This window comes from Calcarisporiella thermophila (assembly GCF_041956535.1).
Source record: "Calcarisporiella thermophila strain CBS 279.70 unplaced genomic scaffold VTP21scaffold_6, whole genome shotgun sequence".
Classification (NCBI taxonomy): domain Eukaryota; kingdom Fungi; phylum Calcarisporiellomycota; class Calcarisporiellomycetes; order Calcarisporiellales; family Calcarisporiellaceae; genus Calcarisporiella; species Calcarisporiella thermophila.
This window is the reverse complement of record NW_027192196.1, coordinates 645,569-666,758: the sequence shown is the minus strand read 5'-3', so window position 1 is coordinate 666,758 and position 21,190 is coordinate 645,569. Positions and strand designations below refer to the sequence as shown.

The following is a 21,190-nucleotide window of genomic DNA, read 5'->3' as shown; positions in this document are numbered from 1 at the left end:
CAAGCAGCACTTACGCGTCCACCAAGAAATCAGCAATATCTTTCGGGGGTAACTCATTACGATATTTATCTACATCCACATCATTAGACTCCTCAAGAAGCAAGAAATCATTTCCATCCAATCTCCGCGCAAATACTCGTCGACCGTGCCGCGTTGGGAAGGGAAGCTGGGCCAAGTCATTTTGACTAAGATTTTCTAAAAACTTGGCGAAAAAGTCTCCATGAGTATCATTGATATAACGGATGGTATTTTCGTCCTCAAGCGAAATATCCTCGAGCTGGTATGTGAGATCCTCTTCTTCTTCCTCATTCCAGTCATTAGGTGAATCCTTTGGCCACTTCGCTACCGGAGATTCTGGAGTGGGGACCAAATGTGGGGAGTGTGGTTGCAAGGATAGTGAAAGATCTGCAGGGGAAGAGAGAGGACTGATTCCGGTTGAGGTTCGATTAAGTGCTGATGTATCGTTGGATTCCATTGATGTTTGATGCAAATAGTTTGCTAGATCTTGCTTGAGCTTTTGCACCTCTCTCAGAGAAACTGCTGTATTCTTATCGCCGGAGATCATACTGGTCGTGTTCCCTTGTTGCTTTGTGAGGATACTCTCCATTCGTTTAATTCTATCTTCCAGAGCATCAAGATGTCTGCATAAGGGATGATATTAAGAGAGCATTAGAAGGCACGTGTGTAATTCAAAGGGATGAATGATAGAAGAACGACATTATAGAGATGGTTTCAATTTACATACCCCTTCGATGGATTTCGCCTCTTAGTCGTTGGAGTGAACACACACTCGAGTCCGTAGAGGTGGCAGTTGGAGCATTTTTTTTCATTGCCACCATTGCATCGGATCTTTCTGCGTCGGCAAGCATCACACGCTCGGCTGATTCGACTTCGCTTCCCCTGCCGAGCCGTATCTTTGACTTCTGAGGACAAATTCATATGAAGGCTGCTCTCGGGCTCATTCATGCTATTTTTATCGATAAAGAATAAGAGAATATCGGTTATAGTCAATTTTGTTCAATTGAGAAGCTTGGCGGTGCCCACGTCATCATTATTAATCACCTTAATAGGTCTGATGGTAATTTTCCACCGATGCTTGCACTCTTTGGCTACTGCAACTCCCTTTTTTTAAAGTTTTTATCGGCTGTAAAAACTCGCTTCATAATTGTCTCTCGAGCTCTGCGCTGGTTCGCTCTAGCAATTCAAAGCAAATATCTTTTCGGCAATCTGGACAACATCGATGAAAGGGTGACGTACCACATTCATTGTATTTGAAATCAAATTGGCCCTCCTGAAAACAATTCGAGTAGGCTTTGAGCTTGGGTAATTTCTATTACCCAAGCCCAAACCTACTCGAAACCATCCATGTAATACACTAGCACGCCAATTCACAGCAGCCTTATCAGCCTCCAACTATCACCTTAATGCACTTCCACAGATGTTTTATTCCAAAAATTAAACTATTCAACTAGGCCTCAAAGATGCGGGTGATGGGGTGTGGTGGAGCTATTGATAGTATTGGACAGTTATTCTGCATATTAATCGGCTCTGTGCGAACAGTAGAGGCCTCTTTGAGTAGTAGCTTTATAGCCCTGGTATTTTGAAAGGAGGATAAAGACCCAGAACAGCTTGCAAATCATAATGGAATGCAGGCATATCCCTTTAATAGTCGCCATCGTTATCTGTTTTGCCACCGCCTTATAGAATTGCAATGAAATTAAAAATCGGTCTTATTTGCTGATTCATATTTATAGGTAGCTTTGACAAGTATATATTAGGATAAGAGATACCATCACTAGGATATGCCTCAAACCCTCCCTCCTGTCCCCACCCCCTTTTTATTTCCCCTTGGCTGTATTTCTTAATATTCTATGCCAGTATTGGAGGCGATTTCCTGCAGGAGAACCCAATTAAGCTTAGCCGAACTTTGCTAACTTTCATCGTAATATATTCGAGCCCTTGGTATTACTTAGGGGAATTTCTTCTCTGTTCTTCTTTCTAATCTACATTGATTATATTTTTATCTGCTCTCAGATGTCCACCCACCCAAAGCGCACTCTTATTGTCGGTGGCGGTTGTTTTGGCCTCTCTGTCGCACTTGCGCTCTCCAAGGATCCTAATCGACTGGTAATCGTCTTTGACCGAGATTCCATTCCATCACGCGACGCTGCCTCCAACGACACAACTAAAGCCATTCGCGCCGATTATGGTGACCACATTCTCTACCAGAATCTTGCCTTGGAAGCATTGCCGCTCTGGCGAATGTGGAGCAAAGAGGCTTTGCGACGGTATGGTGACAATGTCTACACCGAGTCCGGAGTTCTCTTCTTGTGCCGAGACACGTGGACCGCGTACGAACGCCTTAGTTTTGCTAATCTCGGAAACTCACGGCCGGAGGGGCTGCGAGCGATGAATGGGGATGAAATTAGAAAAGAATTCCCGCAGTTCGATCGGCAATGGAATACGGGCTATCTCAATAGAGAAGGTGGGTGGTGTTTTGCATCACGCGCGATTCAGTTGACAGCAGACCTATGTCAGGAGCAAGGGGTTAAGTATATTACAGGAACCGCGGGGGAGTTTAAGGAATTTATTTGGAGCGAGGGAAGAGTATGTGGGATTATGACACAGAGCGGGGAAGAACACCACGGGGAGGAGGTAGGCTATCTCTACAAAATTACGAGTGCATGTTAAAGCTAACAGATTAACGCCAAAGATTATCATGGCGATTGGGAGCTGGACGACCTCTTTAGTCCCCGGAATGAAGGACATGATTGCAGCAACCGGGCATCCCGTCATTCACCTTCAATTGCCCGAATCACTCCGTCCGAAATACCAATCCAATGTATTCCCCACTTGGTCTGGAGAAGTCTCCAAAACAGGTCGAGTGGAATATTCCACAGAATGGGCCCATTTTTGTCCGTGAAGCTCACATTTTTCTGTCTTTTAGGATTCTATGGTTTCCCCGCCAAATCTAATGGCGATCTCAAGATTGCTATTCACTCGGATGGCTATGCCTATACCATAACTACTCAAGACAACGAGTGTGTATCCATTCCTCGTACTTCTATCGATCATCCTGCTGACACGATTCCCAGCGAAGCCCTAGCTAGAGCCCGTGATTTCCTACGCAGCTTCCTACCTGAACTGGCAGAACTGGAAATAACCAAGGCGAAATTGTGCTGGTATGGACCAGGATGAGCCAATTTAGCCCCCCAAAACTCAGGTCCCTGAATTGTGTGAATTTCAATGAATAGGTACTGCGACTCCTTTGATGGAAATTTCATTGTAGACCACCACCCCCAGCTTCCGGGTGTGTTTGTGGTTGCTGGAGATAGCGGCCATGGGATGAAGTTTTTGCCAATACTAGGGGAAAAGGTACGAGGTATACTTGAGGGTGATGCAGACATACTGGAGAAGTATCGGACATGGCTTTGGCGAAGGCCCGCAGGGAATGGAGGCTTGAAGTTGAATGCGTCGCGTGTCAATGCGGGCACCGATGAACGCAAGCAATTGAGCGAACTGGAGATGGCCAGGAGAGAAGAGCTGAACAAGGGCTAGGCGCTCCATAGTTTTGCTATCCATATATCCTTATCCTATTCGACTCTAAACATGCGTATAGGGTGAGACTGGGCAGGTGATGTCTACCCACTCTAGCCCATTTCTTTGTGAGCTAAAAACGAAGCTCGCCAAATGCAGTAGAAAGTGTTTATTGGAGCACGCAGGGCGTCTAAATCTACACTCCTCGCGGCGTGCTACATCCCAATGCTCCCTATGAGAGAGGAGGAGTCGGTAGGGGGATATATTCGTCAATGGAGGGTAGTCGATTGAAAGACACTGCCAATTGGGAGAGGAGATTGGTTGGAAGAGAAAATCCATATCAATAGCTACTGTCTCTTCTGGCCTCTACCAGAGGGATATCCAGGTTTATTGTTCTCTATAGTGTCTAAATTATAGATATAACATAGATATAGATATAAATAGATATAAATAGAACAAGAATACATTTTAGAAAAGAATTCTGGCAAGATTCCTCCGTATTCTCTTCCACTTGCTCTCCGCCTTCTCCTTCGCCATATCCATTTTATACTGCTGCTCCTCCGCCTGTAAGTCATGGTCCATCTCCAGCTCGCGCTTCCCTGCATCCAGATCCACCTCCTCAAGAGGGATGATGCGACTTCGCACCACCAACTTGCACACCCCCCACAATAGCAGGACGAAAATGGGGCCGGTATAATGCATGAAGAAGGTCATGGGCTCAATGGGGGGCACAAAGGCAGAGTAGCCCTGGCCCACCACGATCAACACGCACAAGATCAGCGCATACAGGGTGCCAAACGGAAACAGGGGGGCTCGGAATGGCAGCTCGTCCAGACTGCGCCCCTGCCGCTTGAAGGCACGGCGGAATCGGTAGTGCGCCCACGTGATTCCAATCCATGGGAAAAAGCCCGCCAGTCCCGCTGTGTTCATGAGGAAGGTGAACACGATCTGGGCGGGGAGGAAAGAGGTGAGGAAGGCAAGGAACCCGAACAAGGTGGTACAGCACAGCGCAACGACCGGTACTCCTCGCTTATCGATTCGCCCACACCACTGAGGAGCGAGGCCCTCTTTGGAGAGAGCAGTAAGGGTGCGTGCGGCAACATAGAGACACGAGTTGCCGCACGAGAAAATGGTGATCAAAATGACCGCATTCACCACGGACGGGATCCCACTCACACCTGCCTTGACGAAAACGAGGGTGAAGGGTGACACGGTGGCGTCGCGCCTGTGACCCGTTTTGTCGAGAAGACGCGGATCGTCGTAAGGAATCAAAAGACCAATGATGAAAATGCAAAGCATATAGAAGACGACGATGCGATAGAACACTTGCTTGACCGCAAGTGGAACATCCCTGCGGGGATTGCGCGATTCGGCGGCGGTCACTCCGACAATCTCGCTTCCTTGCATGGTGAGCGCAGCTAATGTAAGGATAAAGGTAGAAAGAGAGATTAGAATTAAAAAGGGTGATATGCACAGAACACGCCCGCATGGACTTACCGATGACCAACACATTGATAATTCCGAGGACTGGATTTCCGGGTCCGAATGCGCCTATATAAATAAACCCATCTTCAGTCTTCCCCGCTTTCCCTACATGAAAGGTCGTCTACGGCATACCAGGATTGACCCAATTCTTAAAACCCACCACTTCGCCTCCCAAAACGCCTGCGTCCGTGAAGATTCCAATAATCACAAACACCACGCATGTCAAAATTTTGACAAGCGAGAATATGTACTCGGCTTCGCCATAGATACGGGCGCCAAAAATATTTAGAGTGAAGATGATGACGAGGGAGATAGCAGACCAGGCCCAACTGGGTAAAACGTTGGTCCAGAAGGACATGATGATGGGCACCGCGGTGAGTTCGATGGCGAGCACCGTAGACCAAACGACCCAGTAGTTCCAGCCGATAGCAGCTCCAAACGAGCGATCGCTAGCAACAAAATAGACAAAGAGGGCTCCATGTTGGAAAAAGGTGAACAGATAGAGAATTAGGGGACAGGGTAAAACCTACATGAAGCGAGAACAATAGGTTGTGAATGCACCATGGGCTGGTATATAGGTTGCAAGTTCACCAAGAGCCATGGTAACAAAATAGACGAACGTGCCAACTAGAAAGTATAAAAAAAAAGTCAATTATGTGTTTACTCTCCCCGAGACAGCTAGCCTGTCTAACCTATAAAGTAGGCTATAAGGGCACCCGCCGGTCCGGCTAATGCGACGGTAGCGCCTGAGGAGAGAAAGAGGCCTTGGCCTATTGCACCTCCTATTGAAATCATCTATTGCACACAGAGTAAACTTTTCAATTGAAGTTTCAAAGGAGAGCAGGTTGGAAATACTCCAATGCAACTGAATGACTCATATTTGCACATGACGAAAAACAAGAGAAATCGAGTCGACAGGTTCAAATTACCTGGAGATGTCTTGAATGTAATGTTCGCCGATAGCGATTTTTAGCATTGGCTTCGGCCACAGCATGTTTGCTCTTTTCGTTGGGATCAACCACGGTAGCTGTCTCGAGATCTGGACCGTCCGCTACCATAATTAATGTTCACAGTTTTGTCGGTTACCGAAAAAAAGGAGTGTGGAGCCAAAAAACAAAATATAAGCTCTTGTTTCGAAAGAATAAATAAGGAAAACCAATAATGAATGCAACCTTATTGCTTAGGATATTACACAAAACAAAAATTCTCGATAGAACTGCTGGAATGCCAAAAGTTCCTGAAAGCGTTCCATGCCAATTCACCATTGAGCCAGAGATTCATTCCCATTGAGGGCCTGAACCCGTACGGGGCCCATCGCCAATGTAGTTATATGGATCCTTTGTAGGAATACATGCACTTTATTCAATATGTAATTGGGATTTCGCATAATATTAAACTTCGGGCCTGCTCCGATATGTTTTGCAAGGGTATGTCCGCATCCAGGATACAGTAAGTATCTCCGTTTTATCCGTGGGAAGGCTACTGTACCTGGGCACTATAGCCAACTCATCCTACCTTAGCATATCAGGAGAGAAAGGGGGAGTAAGGGTTTAAGTAAATTATTATTACTCACAAATCCCTACGATGATTGGATAGGAGCAAGATTTGTTGAATCATTTTGTATACTCTGCGATATAAATGCAGTCTAGCTCGACCGTGACGGACCCTTGGATGCCCACGACTTTCAGATGAAAGCCGCCTAGCGGAAGTAAAATATCGAGCGTCTTGGTACGCTTCATCTCCTCCTCGGGTGGCTGTGTCGAGCTATCCAAGTCGTATTGAAGTGTTTGTACCATGGCTAGCGCCAGCTATATATATACTGTGGTTTCCTTTTCTTTGGGTGCCTGTAGTTCTGTTGTGGACACCAGCTGGGTGATCCACCACGCCGTAATGATTCCAAGCCCGGCAGGCCAATTGTGCCCGCTCTGTTCAGCTAAGGGTCCTCCTAGTATTTAGCCGGCCGGAAGCAGCCTTCAATAAAGCGAGGCTGAGCACGAGATTAAATGGTTTAATGTTGATGGCTTATATTCTACACACTACGTGCTGCGTCAAGGCGCGCAGTTGGGGGAAAACAAAGAGCCATGCGATGGAGACTTGCCTTTGTTTTGTTTTTCCGGCATTCAGGTTCAAGGCTGCAAATCGTGTTGCCACCCCAAGAGGATTCTGTGGCCCTGAGCAAACTCCAGAGCCCTGCTGTCAGCCGAATTAACACAAAAGCTTCCGCGGTGTGATCCCAACAATGCCTGATTCCGCCAGAGCCAATGCTCGGCCATGGATTCTGTCCGAAACTGAACAGGCTGGGCAGAGGGGATTCCGGCGGATCAGCCCACACGGCCAACACGGCCCTCTGCTTTCATATTGCTCTACTTGGAGGAGAGCGGGCAGGGGACCATCGGCACGACAATAAGGGCCTTCGGGATTTTGACTCTGTACCACTTGGACGGCCGTTAGAAAATTTTGGATGAACCTTTTTGCGTATTAAAACACTCAAACCCTAACTGTGGCCTGCTTCCTCCCACCCCCTCCCTCTGCCCACTCCAAGAGAAGCTGCTATTTAAACGGAGGGCGCCTGCGTGAATCCCCATTTCGCTTCTTGAAATTCGTGGTGCCACAATGACCAACTCCAAAGAAATGACCGCAGCGGATCCCGAGAAGGCGATGTTTGGATTGGAATCCGGAAGCCCAGGCCAGGACGAGATCGAATTCTCGGGGATTTCTGAAATAGCATCGGGTGTTGGCCTTCCCCCCTCCACCACCATCACCGTTTCATCGCAAGAGAAGCCCGATGGGGGGATGGAGAAGGAGGAACCTGAGGTTGTCTCCTCGCATTCGCTCTGGCAGCGTAGTCGCCGATATTTCATAGTTTTGGCGTATTTCTTGATATGCTTCCACATATTTGGCTACAATTACACCTATGTGAGTTCCGACAGCTGAATTCCCGGATCGAGAAATGCGTTTCGAAACTAATGATGTCGAACTTAGGGAATCTACCAGCAACTCTTTCTTAATGATATCTGGCCAGGAATGTACACGAGATTGCGTATGTCCTTTGTTGGAACAATGGGTCAGGCTTTTATGTTTGGAGTTGGCCCTTTTACTCCTTATCTCATGCATATACTTGGTCCCCAGGGTTGCATGTTCGTCGGAGCATGTTTGATGCCTCTTGGATTACTTCTGGCAAGCTTTGTCACCGAGGTTAGTAGCCTTTTGCTTTCACTTTCGATGTACATCCCTGTTAATTAACCGAGTGCATCCATTGATTTCTCTTATGCAGCAATGGCAGCTCTATTTCACGCTCGGCATCATGTACGGTGTGGGTTCGGGCTTGCTGTTTTATCCGATCATCGGAATCCTGCCCCAATACTTCGTCAAGAACCGGGGGTTGGCCATGGGGATAGGCGCTGCCGGCAGTGGCATTGGTGGCCTAGGTAACTGAAATCCTTGGTACCATGGAGGGATGTAGCCGGGCTTCCACTTTACTAACTTACTCCATCTCATAGCTCTATCACCAATGACCCAGTATCTGATTGATCGATATGACTTTCGATGGTCGCTCCGAATTGTGGCCATCATGTCATTTGTCGCTTTTGTCATATCTTCCTCCCTCACAAAGCCTCTTAGCAGTTTGAAGGGGAGGAAGCTTTGGGATCGGTCACTCTTCCGGGAAACCAAGTTCATTGCCCTCTTCTTATACGGAACCTTTATCGTATTTGGATATATCGGTAAGCGATGGATGGTCTATGTAAAAAAAAAGTCTTAGTACTAAACTCTGACCCATTCTTGAATTCGATAGTTCCATTCTATCTGATGCCAGGTATTCGTGTGGCCTTGATGTGGCTCCTATTTGCAGCGTCTTCTTATTTTCTAATCCACTCGCATCTCTAGCTTATGCCGAGTTCATTGGACTCGATCGATCCACGGGCGCCTTGGTGGTGGGAATCATGGCGGGAGTCAACGCCTTTGGTCGTGTCCTCCTTGGTATTGGCGCGGACTATATTGGGTACATCAACACGCTTTTCTTGTCGACCTTCCTTGCTGCAGTCTCTATTCTCGTTATCTGGACCTTCTCAACGAGCTACGGGATTTTGATGTTCTTTGCGATACTTTACGGCATTATGGGAGGCGGCTTTATTAGCCTTTTCCCAGGTAATCCTTTTTTCAATCCTGTTTGAGTTGACCAGGTGTTTGCTAACGGTTCATCCTCGGTGCCTAGTGGTGGTTGCAGGCGTTGCCGATCCTGAGAGGCTGGGGCCGGCTATGGGCCTCACATACGCTACCAATTTCTTTGGGAATTTGTTTGGGACTCCACTCTGTAAGTTGTATGGCTCCCCATGCGTCCACCGGCTCCCTTAACTCACCTCTTTTTGTATCTTTCGTGTAGGTGGCGCCATTCTCGACTCGACGCAGCCGAACATCTCCTACTTGGGGTAAGTTGGAAAAGCATTGCTTGGAGAGCCGAAGGAAGGATTATGGACTCACTTTGGCTGTGGTTTTGAAATAGCGTCCAAATGTTTTCCGGTATGGTGACCCTTGTCTCGGCGGCCATGGCTTTGTGGCTGCGCTTCATTATTTCACCCCAACTCCTCAAGGCGGTTTAGAGGGAGGGGAGAGAAGCACGGCTTGGCTTTTGGATCGTGTCACAGGGATGGCCAGGACTCTGGCCAGGGCTCCCCATCTGGAGGTCTCAATTCCTTCCGATATCGGGTCGAGAGTGATAGAGATAAACTGTATTTATTCTTAATTCTATTTAATTGCTTTTGTGTATCAGTTCGATTATGCTTCTCTTTTGAAAGAAAAACCGCACTCATCTAATAGAACGCAGAGAAGAAAAAGAATTCAACTATCTAATAATATATAATGCTGGATAAGGGGCAAACAAGGAGCCCGTCTATTATTAAAAAAAAATCAATTGTATATACAGAAAAAAAAACACAAACTTCTAAGGTCAAACAAAACATCCAGCATCACCTGCTTTAGCATTATAGGGATTAGAACAAAACAACTAGGGCAATAAAGAAGACATCAAAGCAATGAAACAATAGTACATTTTTAGGCATCGGGGAGCCAGAAAGACTCCGCGTACGCGCAGAAGGCAATCAAGGCCAAACATATCCATGCAAAATGATGATCGAGTGGAAATGAAAAGGTGGATTGTACAGAGAAGCTGTAGAGAGCGCCCCCCAGGGAGGGGGCAAATGCACGCACGAGCGAGATCATGCACTGCGAGAAACTGACGTGATCGGCAGGAAATAAGAAAAAAAAAACAAGTTAGTGTCGTCCTCATCGGCCCAATCTCAGCCACCCATTTACCCATTGACGGTTCCAAGATTGGAAGCACGGGGCGCGGCTCGATTGATAATCAATGCGCTGCTCGTGTAGGCAATTGGCCCACACAGTATCTTGCTTAGTAGGCAGAGCGCAAGTCCACACCACACCACGCCCCACAAAATAGAGCGCTGTTCAGGATGGGCCCGCTCCGCTACGGCGGCCAAATCGCCGAGAAAAGGTTGAAGGAGGAAGAGCGGCACGTAAAGAAGAAGCGCAGCCCGATAGCAACCGAGGGTGCTATACCGGCGTTGCAGCCAAGGATACACGAAAATTTGGACCAGCAGGGTGAACACGCCCGCAGCCGCGAGGGAAATCCCAATCTGATAGGAGACGAGGGAGAGGCCTCCGTCAGCGATGGGCGTTGCCGCCCATAAATTGTAAAGCTCATCCCACATCACTGACTGAAGACTGAGGAGGCAGTACGAGCAAACGGCGAGAAGAATGGCCGGCGTCAAAGCAGAGCGGATGGAGGTGGGCGAGGGGGGATCGCCTTTATCCGGTTCGGAGACACGGGATAGCGTCGTGGACCCGGAATAGTTGGAGGAGCCGCCTGTGCTCTCGGGGAGAGAGGGGGCGGTGCTTCTGGTCGAAGAGAGAGAGGGCGTTGAGTTGCGGCGCGAAGGATCCCCTGCGGAAAACTCGTCTTCTCTTAGGGTAGAATCAGAAGGCTTGCGCTCCATGTCGGTGGCCCCATAGTCCTGAATGTCGTGGCTGGAGGTTTCTTGAGCTAACAATGGTCGATGCTCAAGCCCTTGTTTGGAGGGCCTCTTTGAAGCAAGCGTTTCCTCCAGGAATAAGGCCCCGAACACAAGCCCACAGAAGCTGAAACAGGAGCCGACGAAGCAGGGCAAAAAGTATGGATAGTCATGAAAGAACGGCCAATGTCCAAAGAGGCTGGGGTATTGCTTGGCGGGGTTGGCAAGAAACCCTCCTAGGGCAGCTCCGACAATGGTGCCCAGGCCCCATATGAATTCGAGCAGAGAAAATGCTTTTGCTAAAGAGGTCGACAAAATATGAATATTCGCTCCTCTTTGGAGGATCTGATTTAATCACAAAAGATCGTGTATACCTTGATTGGTCTCGTCCGTAATTTCGGCGAGCATGCTTTTAATGACTCCAACTAGGATAAAAAAGGAGCCAAATCGTGAGTGATCTAGGGATCTGCGATGTCGTTTCCAAAGTAAAATCAAATTGGAGAGAGTCTACTTACTGTTTCCATTCAGTACCCCCCAAAGCGCCCGAGATACGATCGCCATCAAATACGTTTTGCTCAGTCCGAATAGAAACGAAGAAATCGTTACGCCACAAATACCCATGAGGATGACCGGTTTGCGGCCTATTCGATCAGAGAGGTAGCCCCACGGCAGGCCTGTCAGGAACTGAGCCACGGCAAATGAGCTCGCAATATAGCCAACGTAGTATCCAATAGCACCGGGGTCATGGGTGATGTTAAAGTCTTTCACCATCTATGATAGGAGGGGGGGGATGAGGAAAATAGCATAAGTCAGAAATAAATGCCCCCGACTCTAACTCGAATAGCCGCAGGGCAGCTATCCCTTTGTTCGCTTCAGATACTCACGTAGTAAATGAACGGGAAGATTATTGTGTAATTGACTGGCTCCTGCAAAAAAGATTCCCAAGTCAGTATGAATGCTACCAAGCACTTTGTAGACATTTCCCAATTAAGGCGCGAGCCTTTACCGTGAATCGGACGCAGCACAGCACAAAGAGCTGCCGCTTAGGAAGAGGTGTCACTGAGACTTTTGGCGCCTCCAAATCGGAGTCGCATTGGAGGAAGGATTTTGCCATAAATTAGGTGAAGTGCAACAATGAATAACAATGGATGATAAGAAATGATGTTGAGAGGTGTGAAGGGGCTTGGGGGAAAGGGGTATCGAGATAGGGGGGAAGGTCGGAATGCTTGTGCTCAACTTTGTTCCCTCTCCCAAGTCAATATAAAAGAAGCTTCACAATATCGTTCGATAAAGGTCGAACTATCAGATCCGGTTGGGCGGAGTTCCAATGAAATTAACTTGGCTCCCCTTGTATGCACGCATCGAACGATATTTTTTCCAAGACTGAACACTATTTATAATTCCAATGTGTCATCACCGGGCGTGCAGTCAAAGGTTTATTGGTGTCCATTAAAATAGCCGGGAGCAAAGGAACTTGAATTGATTTTCCGCACGCGGCCTGCTCTAATTACCCCGTGACTATGTAATACAGGTCATAGGCACCGAATATCCCATGCATTCCTAGTGACCGGTGGGCCCGCGCTTAAGAACCGGAGGCTGCAAAAAAGAGGTTAGTACGCGCCCCTGAAAATCAATCCCACGCGATTCTAGAGTGGACTCACTGTAAAAATAAAATGATTCCCAAAGGGGCTGGTAATCGCCTATGATGCCCGCAATGACCGAGAGGAACGGCTTTTTATCTCCATACTGGCAGAATGTAGCAAGATATTCCCTGTGTGCCCATCCCATACGGCAGATTAATACGCAAGCATAGAGGGGGAGAGGGGGGAGGAAAATCGGCTTACTTTGTGTATTGGTAGAACGGCGGACGTAGCAGGTAGTAGAGCAGCAAATACCACCGCCGGCTGTTTTCTTGCCGCTCCAGCAAATACTTCCCCCGAGAAGCCAAATACCACTCCGAAAGACCTCGGGATAGCAGCTCAACTAGGAGTGATGCCGTCCAGGGCCGCCATGATTCGCGTCCGTATTTTCGTAATGAAATCACTTTAGAATGTGCAAGAGAAATGCTTACTTCACCCACCCGCTCACTTTGAATAAGCAGCGTATAGAAGACACCTACCATAAATCAGTGGCCGCAAGATATGAATATAGTCGGCCATTCGGCCAACGCCATACAGTGGACGCACCAAATTGTACGCAGGAGTCTCTTTCTCTCTTTCGAGTGAAGGGATCGGATCTTCGTCGTCTATATCGGGGGGTAGTAATTCTCCTGGTTCCACTTCTCTCTCGGGGAACGCTTGGAAGAGTAGCATGCGATAGGAGGAGAGCCTGAAAAGCATGAGGCGACATGCAACCCTGTGGAATGAGAAAGTTAGTAATCAATGGCCGAGGTGACTACATATAAACTCGAGAGGGGAGGAGCTCTACTTTATAATTTCAATCAAGGTCACCGCCCGCCATTTTCCCTTCTCGCCGTACTTCTTCATCACGGCAATTTCTATCCATACTTCTAAAGTCTGCACAACCGTCAAAATTAGAGCGATTCGGTAGTAGAGTGGCGATCTGAGCCAGAAGCGCGTGTACCGGTTAAACGGCGAAGGGGTCGGTGGCGTCGCTCCACTAGACAGGGCGGCGCGTATCACGGCCTTTGTCAATATTGCATCATGGTACATGCCTATTATGTTGAGCGTGGAGGCCAGAGCCTGAGACACATATTCAGAATCTTCGAAACGGCCTAGTGGAAATCAGGAAATTAGGTTAAAAAGGCCATGGTGAATCACGCGAATTTCCCTTCACTGCTATTACCAGGAAGTATATAGCTCAAGGACCGTAATGTATCCTCGACGCCCTTGATGGCGGAGGAATTCTTGACCATGAAGCGTTCATATTTTCGCAGAATGGGGGGATAATACATGGCGGAATTCTATCACTTTGGAGGCAAGATAGGATATGTGACGGCGCAAGGAGGCCCAAACGGGGGGGCAAAATGGAGAGCTTAACACCAAAATAGGCTTTTCGAGTCCTGCTCGACAACACGCGTGAAAAAAATCAATTATATGTGACTGCTCTTAAGTTGTGTAGAGAGGCGGTGCGCATGAGAATAAGCGCATTGGCGCTGCCGCTGATATGGATAAAAAAAAAGCCTAAGCTCCTAAAGCGCGCTCTCATTAATATGCTGGTGAAGCACATTAATATGGATGCATCTGGCGATGGCGATAACGACAGAGGGGGGAAAATCGACAAGCAAACAATATAGCTTTATTTTGTTGCTTCTGACCTATTAATTTAGGAAACCAAGGCGGGGATAGGTGCTCAAACTGGAATGGGGCCCAGACTAGGTTGAATTCTTCTTGCTCCTTCTCACACCCCTGTCTTAAATTTCTTGCAAACGCGTTGGGCCTATAAAAGAGGCTTTTCGATTTTTTTTTCCCTCGAAGCAATTCCCTTTTTTTAAAAATCACAAACATTTTCGTCATGTCCCAAGTTTTCTTCGAAGTTTCTGCCAACGGCTCTCCCCTCGGCCGCATTGTCTTCAAGCTCTATGATGATGTCGTGCCCAAGACTGGTAATTTCCTTAGTTTTTCGTGTTTTTGTTGGGTTGTTTACATTTACTAAATGATATTTTTTTTTTTCGTGTGTTCCAGCCCGCAACTTCCGTGAGTTGTGCACTGGTCAGAATGGTTTTGGTTACAAGGGCAGCGTTTTCCACCGTGTCATCCCCGAGTTTATGCTTCAGGGTGGTGACTTCACCAGAGGTAATGGCACTGGTGGTAAGTCCATCTACGGTGAGAAGTTTGCGGATGAGAACTTCGTGAAGAAGCACGACCGCCCCGGCTTGCTCTCCATGGCAAACGCTGGCCCCAACACTAACGGCAGCCAGGTAAAATATGCACAATGAACGTTCTATCTACAAGCATACTAAACCTCTTCATTTTGATAGTTCTTCATCACAACCGTCAAGACTTCCTGGTTGGATGGCAAGCACGTCGTTTTCGGCGAGGTTGTCCAAGGCATGGATGTCGTGAAGGCGATTGAGAAACTTGGCAGCAGCTCTGGCAAGACCTCGAAGAAAATCGAAATTACAAACTGCGGCGAGCTCTAAATTAAGGCTCGATTTATGACCTCTTTTCATTGTTTAAAAAAGCAGTTTTTTCAATAAAATAAAATTAGTACTATTGCGTATTTAGCCTGATGGATTTATTCTGTATACTTGAAAGAGATGCAATAAAATCAGACAGCACTTTATTCTCAGACAACATCCCGTATCTGCCGAAGATAAACGAACATAGATTTGAGTGGATCCCGAAAAACTCAATAGGATGGAGAGTAATGCTTGTTGATTGAAAGGAAAGCACGAGAAAGAGCCCAGAGTATTGTGGGCCATCAATATTACTAGCATACAGTGGCGACCAAGAAAAGACAGCTGAGCAGCATCGACTGACTTCTGCTGGTAGCAAAAGAATGGCGCATTTGGATGTATGAATACTGTACTTTAATCCCGCGATATTCATCATCGAACAAGTATATAAATAAGTAATCGTGGCCGAATAGACTATAAGAAGGTAAAGTTGCTGCTTAGTGTTCATTAATACGATAGAATGGCGTGCTCGATAGATCTAACTCGTAATTAGTGCTGTTGAAAAACAAAATAATCTAATTATAAACGATGCCTTGAGAATAGCGAAAAACATACTATATCGCTCTTTTCAGGTATTAGTCTGAAGCAAATTACTAAAAATCAAGGCCAAAATAATGAATATGTTTCAAAGTTTCATGGTGTATTTCGTACAGAAAAGCTTTTTCACTCATAATATTCTTCTAACAGCTCACGACGGTGGATTTATACCATTCATATCTAATAGCTTGTAATAATGGCTATGTCCCATACTCACTAGAGATTCCATGAATGCTAGCGCCATTACTAGTGAAGTCACGGTAATGTTTATTTGTGACTGCTTCAATAACTTCATTAAGTTCTACTCAGTACTAATTTTGACCCTCAACATGCCCAAACCAAAGAGCGCACGCACAAAATCGAAGCATTCCAAGAGCACAAGGCGGTCCTCCGACGAGGTTATCAAATATGGGCGCCTATCCCGTAAGCAAAAAGAGATGCTCTACGAGTATGGAGAGCTAAATCCCCGTGACCTGGATGACGACGAGGATGGGGATGGGCTTTCAAGCAAAGTAGAGAAATTCCGACGAAAAGTCGATGAATCTGAACTAGACCTAGAGCGCAAGAGGGGAGTATCCAATATTGAGGAGGAGGAAGAGGGTGACTCCGAGGAAGATCCGTATGAAAAGCCGTCAGCTTATTCAAAGCTGGTGGGCATGCTACAACGAAATTCAAAACATAAAGAGTTTTATAAGCGGCGAAGACTGGAAGAGGAAGGAATGGAAGATTATGAGGAGGAGGGAGAAGAGGTTGAAGAAGAGATAGAAGGTAAATTTAAGCTGCTCATCACATGCATTCCCAGTAATCTCACAATTCTCTTAGAACCAGAATACAACGGGGAGGATATCGGTGAAGACGAGCTGGAAGATATACAATCTGATGAGTTGCCGGAGGGGGATGGGGAGGAAGATGAGGATCAAATCGCAGATCACTCGGAAGAGGAAAAGCAGGAACAGATCGAATATGACGAAAAGAGCGAGGAGGAGGAGGATGACGACGAAAAAGCAGATCTAGAAGATGAATATTACCGCCATTTCGGCGATGAGAATATGGAGTTTTTGAACCAAGGAATTCAGATGGTGGAGGATAAGCAATGGAAAACGTCAGCTAAGGAAAACCATCCTGTGCTTGAACAGGTGATTGCAAATACCCGTGAAGAATGTGATTTTGAGAAGCCAGCGAAGGGAAACTTGGACTCTTTGAAGGTGACTATGGCTTTGCCTCTACTCTCCAGTATGTTATTTTTGCTCAATCGATATTTGCATACCAAAGATAAAGAAGCGTTTACAGGAATCTTGGAAAAAGGCAAATGCAGATCTGGTGCAAGGTAATCTCGTTGACTCACGCATGCCTTTTTTTCATACTTCATACAATATGATAACCGCTTCCAAGTAGACTCTGCCTCTAATTTCTTCACGCCACTTCAAAATGAACTCTTCCAGCATATCAACCAATACCGAGACATTATTTATTCTAACCGAACACATAAGATGGCTTCTGCACTTAGAAATATTTATGCACTTCATGCTGTGAATCATATATTCAAGTAAGGCCCAGTGACGTTTCATATTGCTTTGTTTTTCCTTCATATCAACATCATTTTTGCGTAGAACACGTGACCGCGTATTAAAAAACAACCAGCGTATCGCTCGTGCTCAAGCTGAAGATAAAGACATAGAGTATGTTTTCTTATTAGATGGCGCATATCATCGTAGTTATCCCCACTCATAATTTTGATTGATTCATAGAGAAGTACGCGACCAAGGTTTCACACGGCCCAAAGTTCTCATCCTACTGCCGTTCCGTAACGCTGCTGTTGAGTTAATGAAAACCTTAATAGCCCTATCGGGAAGTGAACAACAAGAACAAAAAAGTCGATTCTTCAACGAGTATGGAATCGACCCAGAGGACGAGAAAATGGACCCCAACAAACCTGGTGAATTTTAAGCTTCTTTTCCATCTGAAATAGACCTGATGGTAACACCCCATCTATATTTATGAATCTATTGCAGAGGACTATATTGCCAACTTTGCTGGAAATATCGACGATCATTTCCGGATAGGAGTCAAATTCACCCGAAAAACCATGAAGCTTTATTCTGAATTCTATTCTGCAGACATGATTATTGCTTCACCGCTCGGTCTACGCACCATCATTGGCACTGAGGGGTGAGTAGGGTTGCTTCTGCTTGTCTTCGCGAGTGTTTACAAACCTACTTTTCATATAGCGAAAAGAAGAGAGATTTTGATTTCCTATCCTCCATAGAATTGGTTATCCTTGACCAATGCGACAGTTTCCTCATGCAGAATTGGGATCATGTTGAGGTAGCTCCCAGCTGCGAATTCTCAATCTATTCTACAGGATAGAAACTATAACCATCGTATATTACTCTAGCATATTTTCGAATTATTGAATTTGGTCCCGAAAGATGCACATGGCTGTGATTTTTCGAGGGTTAAGAGCTGGTATCTTGATGGAAGGTGGGTACCCAAAATATTGCTAGCAACAAGAAAGATAGTCGTCAACCTGCGTTTATAGGGCCAAGTACCTGCGGCAAACCCTAATTTTCTCCGACTACCTCGCGCCTGAGATTAACGCGCTCTTCAATAAGCACTGCAAGAATGTAGCCGGCAAACTTAAAATACGAAAACTATATACCGGAACGATTGCCGATGTCATTCCTCAATTACAGCAGGTAACCGAACTCCTTCTTGTCGGCTGATTCAAAAATAACTAATCCATCCTTCAGATATTCACAAGAATAGATTGCCCATCCATTGCAGATGAACCAGACATTCGGTTTAAGCATTTTATCGAAAAGGTTTGCTATGTGTGCCTTTTTCTTTTGCTTGAATCAAATTGCTGATAGTCCTTTACTACAGGTGCTTCCGTCGCTTCGAAACTCTGCCATTGCTCAAAAACACACAATGATTTTTGTTCCTTCTTATTTCGACTATGTGCGGTTACGTAACTATTTCGAGGATAATGCCTATTCCTATGCCGCAATTTGCGAGTAAATATCAGCAAATATTTGCAGGGAAGCGATGAAGCGTTTCGCGAACACTTATCGTTTCAATTTTTCTAGGTACAGCTCGAATTCAGACGTGTCCAGGGCCCGTTCCCGATTCTTCCACGGGCAAAAGAGCTTCCTCCTCTACACTGAGCGTTTCCACTTTTTCCGTCGCTACAACATCCGAGGGGTCCACCACGTAGTGTTCTACGCTCTACCTGAGCACCCCCAATTCTATTCAGAAATCGTCAACTTCGTCACCCTCAACCCCTCAGAGGAGAGCTTTACCTGCAGCGCTCTATTTTCAAAATACGACATGCTTCGACTTGAACGGGTGGTGGGTACGCAGCGCGCCCGTCGAATGTGCGCGGGTAAAAACGTGTTCATGTTCTCTTGAATTGGCAAGGATCGTAAAAATCGCAACTGCCCTAAACACAAACGCGTCGGACCAATTGCGACGCGTTTTCGCGTTTAAAATTGAAATTGCGCTTTCCTACTTGGATTAATAAAAAAATCATCCCGCCTCTTTCTTCTTCCTCTTAACCCTGAGCAAAAAACACAAGCTTTCTACCCACTTTGTCATATACCTATTTTTTCTTTTTATTTCAGCTTGTTATTATATTTGCTTTTATTATTGCATATCCTTCATCCATCATGAAGCGTATTGCAAGCGATTCGGTCGAGAGCGAAGAAATTGGTTTGTAGCAACCTTATTTAAACCGTTGCATGCATGGTTTGCTTACACCCATCTGATCTCCTCCCTGGTGTATAGTCATGAAACGCCAGTGCAGAGAAGATACAGAAGATGTAGAAAATGTTTCACCAGCAAAACGTATTACGCGCTCCATGGTCTCCAAGGGCTGTAAGCTCAGTGAAAACACTCTAAAGCAGACTTTTCGCGTAAACAAGGGTAAATTTCATAGGCTCAAAGATAGATGGGGAGCCTTTCGCTCATCGATTTTTACTGATAGCATCCAAAACCGCGAAAAATAAACCAACTCAGATCTCCACTCCAAAACTTTCGCCTCATGCGCGCGCAAGGATGCGTCTACGCACAACCGCCAACACGCTTAGATTAGTGGGTCGCGAGACTGAGCGAGCAAAAGTCCGAGGTTTCTTCGCAGAACATGCACTGGGTCATAAACCTGGTGCTCTGTATATCTCAGGTAGTCCAGGCTCAGGCAAAAGTGCGCTTTTGCTCGAAATCACAAATGAGATGGGCAATGATTTTAGAAAACGCAAGGTCAAGGTTGTTAAATTGAATTGTATGGCTGTAAGCGATCCCAAAACCATCTATTCGAAGCTTTTGCGAGAGGCTCGAGGAACTGACGGAGACTGCGGCGACTTAGAAAAGTTGGTGCGATCCACCAGGGCCAATTCTATGTAGTATGTATAAGTATAGGGAGCATGAGGTATTGTGTGAGCGGCTCGCTGACGTATTATTGCGCGTAGTGTGTTTATTCTAGATGAGATCGACCAACTCCTAACCAAGGATCAGGACGTACTCTACAAACTATTCGAGTGGGCATCGATGCCCGACTCGCGACTTGTACTAATAGGCATTGCGAACGCGCTGGATATGACGGATCGATTTTTGCCGCGACTCCGAGCCAAAAATTGTAAGGAAATGGAATATTGGCTTCTGATAATCACTTGGACAGGTTTCTCATCCCTTTTCATTTTTCTAGGCGAACCTCAACTCCTCAACTTCAATCCTTATGACCCGTCAGAAATCGTATCTATCATAGAAGAGCGTCTTCGTGACGACGAAGATGAAAAGACTGACCATGGCTCTCCGTTATTAATTGAACATGCAGCTATCCAGCTCTGTGCTCGAAAAGTGGCGGCATCCACGGGAGATGTCCGCAAAGCTCTTGAACTTTGTCGTCAAGCCCTGGAAATGATCGAAGGAGAGTCTCGCCGCACTCTCGGAGACATGAACGGATCTCGGAGTCCCGCATCTACGGGCCGAGTTACCATAGCACATATGAACCGTGTATTGACCATGGCCCTAGGCTCTCCAATAGTGCAGATGATGCGCGCCCTCGATGTGCGCCAGAAATTAACTCTCGCTGCGGCGCTTCTGATGAGCAAGGAGCGCAAGCCGGACATGACCCTTGGGCGGCTGCAGACTGTGTATCGCCAGCTTTGTTCGGGCGGAGATACCGGGGTGGGAATGCGAGGGATGAGTCTCACACCCGTGGAGCTGCAGGATGTGGTGTCCATGCTAGAGGTGCAAGGCCTCTTGACGCTTTCGAAAGCGCGCGAAGAGCGAGCAAGAAAAATCACACTTGCGGTACCGGAGGTGGAGGTGGTGCAAGTGGTGAGTGAGGTTGGCCCGTTGGAACGGGTGATGCGCGAAGCATTGGCACGTGTGGGCCAAAAGTAGACTTTTTGTACAGTTCTCTTTTTTTTTTCCTCGTCCTGATAGCGATATTTATGTCAAGAGCTCGAATAGC

The 21,190-nt window shown here is 46.5% G+C and overlaps 10 protein-coding genes across 10 annotated transcripts; 6 read left to right on the top strand and 4 right to left on the bottom strand.

Moving 5' to 3' along the window:
• Window positions 1-10: 10 nt before the first annotated feature.
• Window positions 11-966, bottom strand: VTP21DRAFT_9996 (uncharacterized protein; the record flags this gene model as incomplete). Its single annotated transcript, XM_069401003.1, has 2 exons — window positions 11-641; window positions 746-966. 2 exons carry the CDS (start codon window positions 964-966, stop codon window positions 11-13), a joined length of 852 nt encoding a protein of 283 aa, XP_069253722.1.
• Window positions 967-2,034: 1,068 nt separating this feature from the next.
• VTP21DRAFT_9995 (uncharacterized protein) lies at window positions 2,035-3,558 on the top strand (the record flags this gene model as incomplete). The annotated part of the gene is made up of 3 exons (XM_069401002.1): window positions 2,035-2,607; window positions 2,701-3,182; window positions 3,255-3,558. The coding sequence occupies 3 exons, from the start codon at window positions 2,035-2,037 to the stop codon at window positions 3,556-3,558; spliced, it is 1,359 nt and encodes a 452-aa protein (XP_069253721.1).
• Window positions 3,559-4,005: 447 nt separating this feature from the next.
• Window positions 4,006-6,080, bottom strand: VTP21DRAFT_9994 (uncharacterized protein; the record flags this gene model as incomplete). The annotated part of the gene is made up of 6 exons (XM_069401001.1): window positions 4,006-4,955; window positions 5,035-5,088; window positions 5,155-5,471; window positions 5,553-5,649; window positions 5,715-5,817; window positions 5,952-6,080. The coding sequence occupies 6 exons, from the start codon at window positions 6,078-6,080 to the stop codon at window positions 4,006-4,008; spliced, it is 1,650 nt and encodes a 549-aa protein (XP_069253720.1).
• Window positions 6,081-6,187: 107 nt separating this feature from the next.
• Window positions 6,188-6,959, top strand: VTP21DRAFT_9993 (uncharacterized protein; the record flags this gene model as incomplete). Its single annotated transcript, XM_069401000.1, has 3 exons — window positions 6,188-6,344; window positions 6,449-6,564; window positions 6,873-6,959. 3 exons carry the CDS (start codon window positions 6,188-6,190, stop codon window positions 6,957-6,959), a joined length of 360 nt encoding a protein of 119 aa, XP_069253719.1.
• Window positions 6,960-7,635: 676 nt separating this feature from the next.
• VTP21DRAFT_9992 (uncharacterized protein) lies at window positions 7,636-9,620 on the top strand (the record flags this gene model as incomplete). The annotated part of the gene is made up of 9 exons (XM_069400999.1): window positions 7,636-7,938; window positions 8,005-8,217; window positions 8,297-8,450; window positions 8,523-8,744; window positions 8,816-8,836; window positions 8,908-9,168; window positions 9,236-9,334; window positions 9,404-9,449; window positions 9,524-9,620. The coding sequence occupies 9 exons, from the start codon at window positions 7,636-7,638 to the stop codon at window positions 9,618-9,620; spliced, it is 1,416 nt and encodes a 471-aa protein (XP_069253718.1).
• Window positions 9,621-9,659: 39 nt separating this feature from the next.
• Window positions 9,660-12,159, bottom strand: VTP21DRAFT_9991 (uncharacterized protein; the record flags this gene model as incomplete). Its single annotated transcript, XM_069400998.1, has 7 exons — window positions 9,660-9,830; window positions 10,180-10,252; window positions 10,333-11,344; window positions 11,420-11,470; window positions 11,561-11,816; window positions 11,930-11,971; window positions 12,052-12,159. 7 exons carry the CDS (start codon window positions 12,157-12,159, stop codon window positions 9,660-9,662), a joined length of 1,713 nt encoding a protein of 570 aa, XP_069253717.1.
• A 188-nt stretch (window positions 12,160-12,347) lies between these two features.
• Window positions 12,348-13,959, bottom strand: VTP21DRAFT_9990 (uncharacterized protein; the record flags this gene model as incomplete). The annotated part of the gene is made up of 7 exons (XM_069400997.1): window positions 12,348-12,435; window positions 12,557-12,626; window positions 12,707-12,816; window positions 12,890-13,088; window positions 13,165-13,400; window positions 13,473-13,779; window positions 13,851-13,959. 7 exons carry the CDS (start codon window positions 13,957-13,959, stop codon window positions 12,348-12,350), a joined length of 1,119 nt encoding a protein of 372 aa, XP_069253716.1.
• A 560-nt stretch (window positions 13,960-14,519) lies between these two features.
• VTP21DRAFT_9989 (uncharacterized protein) lies at window positions 14,520-15,147 on the top strand (the record flags this gene model as incomplete). The annotated part of the gene is made up of 3 exons (XM_069400995.1): window positions 14,520-14,610; window positions 14,690-14,925; window positions 14,986-15,147. 3 exons carry the CDS (start codon window positions 14,520-14,522, stop codon window positions 15,145-15,147), a joined length of 489 nt encoding a protein of 162 aa, XP_069253715.1.
• An 800-nt stretch (window positions 15,148-15,947) lies between these two features.
• On the top strand, window positions 15,948-19,128 carry VTP21DRAFT_9988 (uncharacterized protein; the record flags this gene model as incomplete). Its single annotated transcript, XM_069400994.1, has 13 exons — window positions 15,948-16,488; window positions 16,543-16,925; window positions 16,993-17,047; window positions 17,116-17,266; window positions 17,331-17,399; window positions 17,469-17,656; window positions 17,733-17,889; window positions 17,949-18,045; window positions 18,116-18,201; window positions 18,260-18,416; window positions 18,471-18,542; window positions 18,604-18,734; window positions 18,807-19,128. The coding sequence occupies 13 exons, from the start codon at window positions 15,948-15,950 to the stop codon at window positions 19,126-19,128; spliced, it is 2,409 nt and encodes an 802-aa protein (XP_069253714.1).
• Window positions 19,129-19,385: 257 nt separating this feature from the next.
• Window positions 19,386-21,120, top strand: VTP21DRAFT_9987 (uncharacterized protein; the record flags this gene model as incomplete). Its single annotated transcript, XM_069400993.1, has 5 exons — window positions 19,386-19,428; window positions 19,504-19,641; window positions 19,703-20,117; window positions 20,184-20,350; window positions 20,420-21,120. The coding sequence occupies 5 exons, from the start codon at window positions 19,386-19,388 to the stop codon at window positions 21,118-21,120; spliced, it is 1,464 nt and encodes a 487-aa protein (XP_069253713.1).
• Window positions 21,121-21,190: the final 70 nt, after the last annotated feature.